General features: G+C 46.3%; 1 protein-coding gene across 1 annotated transcript; it reads left to right on the top strand.

Annotated features, from left to right (window-relative positions):
• Positions 1 to 598: 598 nt before the first annotated feature.
• LOC142918189 (heterogeneous nuclear ribonucleoprotein L-like) lies at positions 599 to 11,106 on the top strand. The gene is made up of 11 exons (XM_076062314.1): positions 599 to 690; positions 1,072 to 1,157; positions 1,289 to 1,385; positions 2,825 to 2,894; positions 6,130 to 6,216; positions 6,704 to 6,960; positions 7,316 to 7,437; positions 8,116 to 8,317; positions 8,925 to 8,982; positions 9,810 to 9,905; positions 10,363 to 11,106. Exons 5-11 carry the CDS (start codon positions 6,141 to 6,143, stop codon positions 10,416 to 10,418), a joined length of 867 nt encoding a protein of 288 aa, XP_075918429.1. The 5' UTR covers positions 599 to 690; positions 1,072 to 1,157; positions 1,289 to 1,385; positions 2,825 to 2,894; positions 6,130 to 6,140; the 3' UTR covers positions 10,419 to 11,106.
• The last annotated feature ends 417 nt before the right edge of the window (positions 11,107 to 11,523 follow it).

The raw sequence follows: 11,523 nt of genomic DNA, 5'->3' as shown, positions 1-11,523 counted from the left end.
TTAAAGTGCCGCTGCTGCTTTTGTTGTGCCGTCTGACAAAAGCGGCACACGTTCAACTGTGATTAGTAACCGTGTTAAAAATTAATATCTCGTATTGAAATGGTGCACACACGTACCTTGTTTATGTACGTTTGAAGAGGCTTCGTTTGTCAGGTGATACATCGACAGAAGAAGACTACATTACCCTCAAGATGTATTTTAAATATAATTATATTCTTACAGTACATTCAATTCCAACGTACTACACTGCCAAACTGAAATGGGACGTGGCATCTAACCTGCATCCAACCAGTCTCCACTCCGTTGCATGCATTGAAACATTTCTTGAGATCAAATGAGGTGACTTGGAGCAGACCAACCTCGTGTTTAACATTAACAACAACAGGCATGCGTTTTAAAGTCGGCCACATCTTTGAATAACGGCACTCGTTTGAATCGCTCCCTCCGTGCAGCTACGTGGTGATGATACCCAAGACGCGGCAGGCGCTGGTGGAGTTTGAAGACCCGGAGAGCTCCCGCAGCTGCGTCGACTACTCGTCCAAGGGCTCCGTCTACGTGTGCGGGCAGCCGGCCTACTTTAACTTCTCTACCAGCTAGAAGCTTTGGCGCCCTGGCGTCCCGGGGGACAACGGCAACAGCAACCACATCCTGCTCTTCACCATTCTCAACCCCATCTACCCCATCACCACGGTGGGCATTGTTACACTTACAGCAGCTGGACATTAATGTGTGAATAGTTTGTCGGGTGTGCCACGCACACACGCGCATGTTTCATTTATACGAGTGAAATTATGTCCGTTTTGGATTACAGTGAATGGCTTTGCTAACGAAATTACATTGATCCTTTGGTTCATTTGAGGCAATTGAAGTCGTGTTTTTTGTTTGTGCTTTGAAGTCCACCAATGGCATTGAATAAAAAACAATATATAGACCTAATGTTGATTTTGGAAAGCGTTGATGTCCTGTATGGCTCGATCTTAAAAATTCACTGGAAAAAAAGCTTTTCAAATTTACTTGGTAATGCGTGCAAAATCACCTCGCTGCGTTTGTGTGCTCCATGTGGTCCTGCAGGATGTGCTTTACAACATTTGCAAACCATTTGGGCCTCTGCAACGCATTGTTATCTTCAGGAAGAATGGCCTGCAGGCCTTTGTGGAATATCCTTTCAACGAGATGCATAACCGTAACGATATGTCCGCCATTCACGTAATTTTACATGTTATTTTGGAGATGCTAAATGTATTGTTTTTAAAATGAAATGGTCGTGTTTTCCTTAATTTTTGGCCACGTTTGTTTCGGTTGAGAGCGCCGAGAGAGCGAACTCATCCCTGAATGGAGCGGACATCTATTCGGGCTGCTGTACTCTCATAGTGGACTATGCAAGGGCAAGTACAACCGATACTTTGTACATTCACAAGTGTGTGCACCACAACCTGGGTTTTTTCACCCGCAGACCAAAGATTTCATTTAATATTATGAATTGACCACTTTGGTGAGCAAATAATGCTGAATACACACGGCAATTCATTGCTAGATGAGGGCTTCCGCACTCGATGCCTGTTGTGGGGGTTATTTTACTTGTGTGCGGGGTAAAGGAGTGTAGCATATATTGTGGCAGCATAGAAATACAATGCACCCAATGGATTTTACAGCTGCCCACCACACAGCCCCACAACCTACAACAACCCATTGTGCATGACGGGCATCCTTGCCGTTGTCTAAAGTCAAACTTTTCCCAATTGATATTACCGTGTGAGGGTGGTTCTCATCTGAGCCAGTGCCCTGAGCCAGTTAATGGAAAATTCGCATCCAGTGGGAAGGGTAGAGTTGGTTTTCAAATCGATTTTATTTGGTGACGGGTGATTAACATTCAGCCATAGGCTGCTTTGCGAGACCTGCAGAGTACCTGAGGGGAGATGTTACATTGTTAGCAGGAAATAAAATTACAGAACAGTAATAACGAATGCATCATTTTCATAACGGGGTTATGGCACTTCAACATTTTTGAGGTATACGATCAAGGCTAACGCTTTACAGTACACGAGGAACACTGCGAATAAATAATACCGAGTTAGGCAGAGCATGCCAAACTTATGTGCGATTAAACAAGTTTGGAATTTAAATAGGCCACCGAGGGATAGCGATTTTTATCTGCAAACACGAAGGGAGCTTGTTCCAACGAAGAGGGATAATCAACACGTGATCTTAAAAAAAAAACTGGTGGCAGAAGGCCACTGTTTTCCCACAACTCCGATAAGCACGCTTTTGCTACGTACGGTGCGAAAGTTTAGCTTATCGTTGACTTGCTACGTGTGGCAGCTCTTATTCATTCATCTCCCAGGAGGTTAAGGGTTGCGTTAAGTACCTCGGCTTTACCGCAAGTTGCGTGCCGTAATTGTCTCGGGGGTAATGACCGCTTAATAATTATTATGCTTGTAAATTTTAAATGGTTCTAAAGTTTCGATTTAAAGCTTTCGTGACTGCAAGGATTCATCTTCTTTGGTTCTTTCGGTAAAGTCACCACGTAGAATGAGAATAAAATAATAAAATAAAACAATAAAATTATCACGACGTTTCGGCCACAACACAAGGTCGGGACGACAGGTTTGTTCCTTTCACCTGAAGAAGGCCACTTGTGTTGTGGCCGAAACGTCGTGAGAATTTTATTGTTTTATTTTATTATTTTATCCTCATTCTACGTGGTGACTTTACCGAAAGAACCAAAGAAGGTTCTAAAGTTATATAATTTTTTCCCAGCATCTATGCCCTATATGCTGGCCACGAATAATGTTTATCTTTTCCCCCTGCTGTGTCCTCTTTACAGGCGACGCGTCTGAATGTGTTTAAAAATGACTCTGATACCTGGGACTTCACCAACCCTGGCCTCAAGCAAGGTAAGACCAATATTGAGCATATCAGAGCCGCGCTCTCTCGACAGCTGGTGGTGGTGAGCCCTCGGGTGTGTGGGGGGTGACGTTTTTAACGCAAGGGCTGGGGGGTGTGCACGGCGTGATGAAACAGGCATTGACTTTCTGTACGCGGCCGGCTTTGCCGTGTTATACTTGAAGATCAGTGGCCAAGTAGAGGGGGAAGTTTGGAGCGTTCTCAAGAGGATAATGCAGCTTCTGCACTTGAGATTTTGGTTGCAGAAAAATGTCACACCTGCAGACACTTGGTTGTCTTGAAGCACATTGGTGTACTGTTTACAATCTACAGAACTTGGTCGTTGTCACAGGAAGTTATTTGAAACGCCATTCCCCTCTTTTGTATCAATCATGCAATCACTGCAATTGTGTAGAGCTGGTCAAGGTTATTTTCGTTTATACCTATCTTCTCCATATATATAAAAGGCAAAGTTGTGAATATGTGTGTCTGTTCAAAATGTTTAGCGTACTTCCCGACATGCAACAAACTGGAAATTTGCCATGTGGGTACTTTCCAGACTGTACACCGTGCAAACATTACACAAATACACTTTTGTTTTTTGGGGGGGGGGGAGCTCGATAATGCATTTATTTTTTGCACGGCAAGTGAGCTGTGACGTCAAATCTGTCACGTGACCCGTAGTGTAGCGGTTAGCGCTACGCTGCGCTACGAACCCGGCGACCCAAGTTCGATTCCCGCTCACCGCCACCATCGGTGACGATTATTTTAACCGGTCCTGGGCCTCCCCTAGGTCGACTCAGCCTCAAACGAGTAACTGCTGTGGTGTGTGAACATCGCCACTGGGGAGACAAAGGCGGCCGGGCGTGGTGGATCCAAGTCCCGGGCGAAGCCGGGTAGTAACAGCTAGCGCAACATATAACTAAATAATCTTTGTGTTTTTTTAGCCCATGCTAAGCTTGCGTAGTTTACTCTGGGCAGATTGGTTTTAAACTCCTGCCCTTGTACTTTGTTTTTCTAGTTTACCCTTCACAACAATGTGGCAGTATAAGTGAATGTTGTGAAGAACAGGATTCACAAGGAGGCATGTGGCTGCTGGAGTGTTCAATAATCCATTGGATTAATTTTTTTGTTACCATTAAAGCTGTTGCCCTGGTACTGGACATGCGATAGACATTGCCATTAAGTTGGTGGCGTTTTAGATTTTGATCAGCTTTGAAGATTTTCCCAACGTCAAGTGCATGTGGCCCATAGGCGGGTACTCGGTTGTTCGGGGTGTATCAAGGCTGGGCATTTTTACACTACAGTGTAAAACCTTGCATTGTGAGCATAATTCGTTCCGGGAACGTGTTTGTAATCCAAAGCGCTCGTACATCAAAGCACTCGTCTATCAGTTGTGTGATCACGTGACTCACGGCAGTACAAAGTGTGTCTACACGTACACTGCTCGTATTGCAAGACCTCGCTCGTTTATCAAGTTAATATTTATTTTCAATTTTAGCTCGTCTTGCAAAACACTTGCAGACCAAGTTACTCGCAATCCAAGGTTTTACTTTTATATTTAGATTTACCAGGGTGTGTGTCTGTTGGATCAGAAGTAGGTGCCAACTTTCACTGGCATATTTGAGGTGGACATTGCACGTTGCGTTTTTATATTTTGTAGGGTTGAGAAACCTTGACTGCATTATGTGGTGTCTGGATACTAAGCGGAGAAGCTTAGAGGATGTCAGAAAAGCCGATATTTACGATTGAAAATATCACTTATTATAAAGTAACCCTTTTAATTTGGTACGATTGAGCCTGAACAGGAAAATGGTATCTTTGTCCCGAGTACATTGTGTGTACGCACAGATATTAGTTTCCGAAGAGGTAAGTCTCGCCACTTTATCAAGGGAGCTTCAGGGACACGGTGCGGTTTGATTTAATCGCCAAATTTCCGTAAACGCTTCGAAGAGTATTTTCCTCACTCCCAACATCAACGCTACAAGGAGCATCTGCGAGCATTGCCGCACACAAGCACACGAGGCAATTTGCAAGCAACACACGAGCAATCAAGCGCCCGGCAGCCAACAGCCACCGACGTGAACGGCGACGACACGAACGGCGACATTGGCGACATCCTCGTCGGCACTTGGGAGGCACCGGGGACCAAGCAACCAACACGCCGCCGCCGCTGTGACACGCACGGCCGACCCGCGCCCCCCACGCCTGCAGCGCCACGTCACGGAACACTCGGCGCAGCACGCCGCGTCCGCTGCACCGCAACCGCCACGTGCCGCTTGGCAGAGGCCATCGGATAACCTGCGTCCAGCCGCAGGCACCGGGGGACACGGCGCTGACAGACCGGCAAAGCACCGGAACCGCCGCGAAGAAGCCGGGAGCGACGAAAGCCCGCATTCACCGCGAACGGGACTTGGAAATAAGCCGAACGGAACGCGTGCCGATGCGTTTGGGGCTTAAAATCGCTCCGTTGGTGAGAATTTACCTCCACGCTCGTACGTTTAGACTGCCTTGCTAAAGTTTTGTTTGCAAACGAGGATTTTGACATTGCAGATGCCAGACACAACGCATTTCGCATCGGTTTATAAGCGGCGATCTTTTTCATTTTAAAGGTTCGTAAGGCCCCGTCGCCCACTTCAAGCGTCCCAATTTTAAGCCCCAAACCAAAAAGGGTCGCCGGAGAGCGAGAGGTGCGGTGGCACGGACAACGCGGGGGGGTGCATTTGTGCCAAGCGTGACTGCTGTTGGCGCAGGAAAGAAGGCGCCGGCCTTTCTGTTGCATCCTCCTCGCGATGGGTCGTCAGCCGCCGCCCGACTCTGGGCAACTTTGTGTTCCCGTCGAAGCGTAGACTGGGTAAGAAATGAGCGGGCATCGCAGGCGGCAACCACGGACACTCGCTGACGCCGCACCTCGGAACAATTTGTCGCGTGCATCTGTACACCTCGAATAAATTTTGTTTTTTCTTCTTCTTGCGATGAGCGTTTCTTTACGCGCTGTATTTTGTATGGTGCTCGTTATTTATGTTGCGCCGTGTGAAATCTGCATTTTAAAAAATACCGCCAATTGTTTTTATCGACAGACGCAGCGCGCCCCCGTGTGGAGTGTGCCCGGAATTTCTTAATGTGTTGGTCATGTGAATGTTCTGGGTGCAGAATGCATTTTTTGGATTGTCCTTATTTTGTGCAGCAATGAGCGCTTATGTTTCCCGTGGGTGAATTTGGTGATCGTTTTTTTGTTGTTTTCAGAGGACAATGCAATGATGCCAGCGAAGCAAACGTCTCTCCTTGGCGACCATCCCAAAGCACACGCTTGCGGTGGTGGCGACTGTGGAGGTAATCCCCTTGTTGCGAATGCTATAATTTCGGTTTCCTTCAGCTTGCTGTCAGATTGAAAGAACCTGCTGCCTGTTGAGAACATTTCTTATTTGGAATTAGTGTTAAGGTGCATCCTAAAAACCTTTTTTTGCGATTAACAATTGCAACGTATGAGTTGCTTTGTGTTTTAAGAGACGATATTTCCAATAGCTATCAGATGTATTGGGTATTTAAAACAAGCTATGCTGAATAAGAGCTCTAGCTTGGTGGCCCTCAACCTAAAATAAAAACTAGTTTAGTCTATTCCCTAGGCAACTGAGTCTTCTGGACCAATGTTTTCCAGTGTCTCCAAGGAGTAGAGTGGTGATTCCTGGGTTACCTGACCTTATAGGAAAGGGCACACGTGTGTAAGATGATGGTTGTCATAAATCTGTTTTTCAGAGAAGTTTAGAGAGTTTCAGCTAGTTCACTATGCGTTTCCCCCTCTTGTGTGTTTGCGTCACAGGCCACCAGCAGCCACCACCACCGGGCGTCGACTATGGATCTGGCCGCGACGGCATGGGCGGTGGGGGAGGAATGGGCATGGGAGTAGGCATGGGCAACCAGGTTGGGCCCCAGGGTGGTACCCAGGGCCAGCACGTGCAGGCCATGATGAACCAGCAGGCCGACAACAAGGTCCTCATTGTGTACGACTTGGACGCCGAACGCTTCAACTGCGACCGCGTGTTTAACATCCTCTGCCTCTTCGGCGACGTGGAGAAGGTGCCTTCGCTGGGTGTTGCGCGCACCTGCTTTGAAATGAGTCCCTGTTTTTTTTCTTCCAAAGGTTCAACCGCGGTGCAATGCGTACGCGCGCGTGTGGTGCACGTCGTGCGCTGATCGTGTTATATAAAGTGGGAGATTCACACGACCAAATTTGTTCACCGATTGACAACATACACATTTGGTCATTTTCTTTACAAAAATGTACCCAATGCGAAGTGTTCTTTGTGCATGTTTTCTAATGGCCCCTCGGCCAACACTTCACATTTCAACAATGCGTTACAACGAAACTTGTAGATATTTTCGTGCAAGATTGCGCGATGCTGAACCGTCTTACGGGTTGTTATTTTTGTAGGTTAAGTTCCTGAAGAGCAAGCCGGGAGCCGCCATGGTCGAGATGGGAGATCAGTACGCCGTGCACAGGGCGGTTTTTCACCTCAATATGTCTCAGATCTTTGGAAATAAAATCAACCTCTGGTGAGCCTTTTTGTTCCCGTGTTAAATTGGTAAATGTAACTCGTCATATCCTGTTAATGTAATTGGATACTGCTTTCCATTTAGAGAAGACAACTTTAGTAAATATTTAGTGCAAGTGACTAAATTTTAGGATGGTGAAAAAGAGAGCTGATGAATACCGTGAACGAAACACTCGTCACAGCTCACGAGGACCCCGGTGACTTGCTGTCCAGAGCCTTTATTGAAGTGGCGAACATGAAATTTAGATTCTAGATTTGAAGCTTTACGGGGAGGGCCTTTATTGAAATAGCGAACGTGAAATTTGGATTCTAGATTTGAAGCTCTACGGGGAGGGCTTTCACCTATCTGTTAGAGCTTTCAACAGACAACGGGACAAGAAGTCAAAGCTCATCGAGACGCTGACCTTCCTCAAAAGATGCCGCGATCACAAGCTTAAAGGACGCGACCTGGGCTTGCTGTCTTCACTCCAACGCTGTCCTCTGGACAGTCCGGTCCCTTCACCTGATGAAGGCCACTTGTGTTGTGGCCGAAACGTCGTGATTTTTTGTTATTTTATTTTTTACCCACGTGACTTTACCGAATCGAACCAAAGAGCACGTGAAATTTGGAACGTGATAAAATAAAAACTAAAAACAGTTTCTTCGCGCTATTCCCTCCCTTCCGCCCTCGTCTCGGCAGCGTGTCGAGGCAGCGGTCGATTGTGCCGGGCCAGGCGTTCGAGCTGCCGGACGGCACCGACAGCTACAGGGACTACGCAGGTTCTCACAACCACCGCTACGCCGACAGCGAGAAGGCGGCGAAGAACCGCAACCAGCGTCCCACCGCGGTGCTGCACTTCTTCAACGCGCCCACGGACATCACGGCCGAGATGTTCGCGCAGGTCCGTGCCCCCGCCGCCCCTTCAGCCTGCTGCCAGCAGCGCAGAAGGGGAGCGCGTTCGGTTTCTTTAAAAGTTTTCCCAGGTGAAGCTTTTATAAATATTCAAGTCCAAATTTTGCACATGAAACAATCGTGGGTTTTTAAGATGAGCCTATTGATGTTGTGGAGTTTGTGGTGGCCAATGACACGTTTCCTGTGACGGGACAAATGTAAAATGGTGTAATGTAGTTTCCTTTCAGCGGTTAAAACATAAGATGTATAAATAATGCAGTCGATGTTCCAAAGGGACTTTTTTGTTACAGACTAGACAACACCTCGCGTTAATTTGTCCTGTTTAATACATTACGATTCATATTCGTATTCGAAAGGTTTACATTTCAGTCTTTGGACATTGTTTCTGCAAATGGTTGCATTCCCCCTGAGTCTATGCTTGGTGTTCACAATAATCTGAGCACTTTGAAAGACTGCTCCAAAGCTGGCGAATGTAAATTAAAAAATGGACAACGGGATTTGTGCCCGCAATTAAAATGACATCTCCCGAATGCTTTACCGGTGCACGTTAACTGTTACCAACTATAACGTGAACGCCGCCCGTTCTGTCCCCGCAGCTGTGCGACGAAATGTCGATTGCGAGGCCCCGCTCTTTCAAAGTGTTTTCTGGAAAAAGTAAGTCCCGCAAAGTATGTTTATTATTTATCTTACGTGTCATGGCACAGAATAAATCGTGTACTGTATTCTCCATGCAATCGTCGCTTGATTTACAGCACGACACCAGATGATCTGCAACGTGTGCTATGAGGCCATGCTCAAGAAACCCTGTGAGAAATTCTCTCCCGAGAGCAGTCCTTGCTATTCACTCGCGCCCAAGCTGACTGAAGCGTGTTAGCGTAGCCAAGGCATCGGACTGAAGCCTTCCTGCTGCAGAAATTCACCGACGACTGACACCACCCTTTAAACACGGCTTCTTTAGGTAAAGTCACGTAGAAGGGAAACAACAAAATAATAAATATATACAAACACAGACCATTTCAACCGAGAAGATTGATTCTGGCTTAGCAATCATTGGAAGGATTTGATAAACCATTTCGGGTCTTAATTGATTGTTCACGCTTACGGTGGCTTTCAGACCGCATCCATTATTTTCGTCTCCCCCCTCCTCTTTTCAGAACATAGATGGACTCGTCCATCTGAACAACTGCCAAATCGCTCTCCGTGGTGCTAACGTTAAAAATAACCGCCACTTTTTTAAAATTTTCTTGCTGTGGTTTTCACACCTGATGATGATTGCTTGTGTTGCAGTCGAAACGTCGTGAGAATTTTATGTTATATTTTTATTATTTTATTGTTTCCCTTCTACGTGGTGGTGACTTTACCGAAAGAACCAAGAATATGAATCCCTGCAGTCACGAAAGCTTTAAATCAAAATGGCGAAGGGTGTTGCGTTTTACACGACCCAAATGACTCTATGAGCGACGGTCCGTCCACGTGTCCAGCCGATAGGAGCATGTCCGGCCTGATGGAGTGGGAGACCAAGAACGATGCCATGGAGGCTCTGGCGTGCATTAACCATCACCCCCTGAAGAACGCAAGTAAGTTGTGGGGTGTTGGCCATTTGTGTTGGTGCGATGACATTGAAGCGGTGCTGTATTATCGGCAAATCTTTGGTCGTACGCTCTGTTGAGCACCTAATGTTCAGATTTGGGGGGGCGCTTGTTATTACCATAGCACCATCTGTGTACACTGGCTGCCTAGCAGCCTTGGGTGAAATTGCAGGAAGCAAAAGCAGTTGTAGATTGTTGTATTATATATTAACAGGTTGTTATTTATGGGCGATTTGGATTTCGTTGTTGTTGTTTGCATATACAGAATGGAATTGAAAGTTGACATAGCCAAGCACTTTCACTTATCACAACTCAACGTTATCTTAGCTCCCTGAACGAGTTTGTTGACATCGACAAAGACCCTCCTAAGAATTGCTTCATTGTTTTAAGTTTTTGTGTGCTCCAGTGAAGACGTCATGTGGCTCCCCTGTTTTTATTTTCTCAGATGTTCCATACCTCTACACCCTCAAACTGTGCTTCTCCACTGCCCAGCCTTCATAGAAGACAACTCAACATGTTTCATGCCGTATTGAACGTCGGTGTCAACATCATTGTCACTTTGTGTACTATTTGTGAATGTCCCATCACTCTTGTTGAAAGTTAACCGTGGGTATAGGTCGAAAGTACAATTGACGCGTTTACATTTTAGTTGTCATTTTTTGGAGGATTAATTTAGATTTCTATATTGACTGCACCGAAAGATTTTAAAGGTCGCAGTGGAAATGAAGAATGTTGAAATTAAAATAATTATGATTAGTCTCCTTAACCTGCCGAGTTTGTCTGCCGTGTGCATTGCTATTTTGTCCATGAGCCCCAAACCAGATTTCACTTGGCAGTCCTCGGGTGCCGTAACTTTAGCGGCTCCAATTAATTTACAATTTGGGGGGGTTCTCAACTTGCTCATAGCCAAAGTTTTTGCTCCCACCACGAGTGATGCTCCTTTCTTGCTGTAGCCCATGGCACTAATATTGCCCATTTAATTTCATAACGGAGAGCTCTGAAATAAATGCCAAAGAGACCCTTTTGGGGGGGGCTGGTAAAAATATACCCCGACTCATTGAAAATCCCATTGAAAAACATGGGTTGGCATTCTGTACAGTGCGTGTATTTAGCAGGTTAATACGCTTGCAAATATAAACCCCAAGAGAAAATAGAACAGTGTTTGAAAATAAAAGTATGGAGAGATGCATGTTTGACATCGAACTGGAATCGATTGAACATGAGCGTGGAGACATGAAGGAAGTTGGGCATAGGGTAGGTGAGTGACTGAGTGTGTGGGTGGCTAGGTGAGTGACTGAGTGACTGAGTGTGTGGGTGGCTAGGTGAGTGAATGAGTGTGTGGGTGGCTAGGTGAGTGACTGAGTGAATGAGTGACTGAGTGTGTGGGTGGCTAGGTGAGTGACTGAGTGTGTGGGTGGCTAGGTGAGTGAGTGAATGAGTGACTGTGGGTGGCTAGGTGAGTGACTGCGTGAATGAGTGACTGTGTGGGTGGCTAGGTGAGTGACTGTGGGTGGCTAGGTGAGTGACTGAATGAGTGACTAAGTGTCTGTGTGGGTGGCTAAGTGAGTGACTGAGTGTGTGGGTGGCTAGGTGAGTGACTGAGTGT

Source organism: Petromyzon marinus, unplaced genomic scaffold (assembly GCF_048934315.1).
Source record: "Petromyzon marinus isolate PM22_M1 ecotype Great Lakes invasive population unplaced genomic scaffold, UKy_Petmar_22M1.pri1.0 PM_G_Scaffold_57, whole genome shotgun sequence".
Taxonomy (NCBI): domain Eukaryota; kingdom Metazoa; phylum Chordata; class Hyperoartia; order Petromyzontiformes; family Petromyzontidae; genus Petromyzon; species Petromyzon marinus.
The sequence above is the reverse complement of the archived record's forward strand: the minus strand, read 5'-3'. Positions and strand labels throughout refer to the sequence as shown.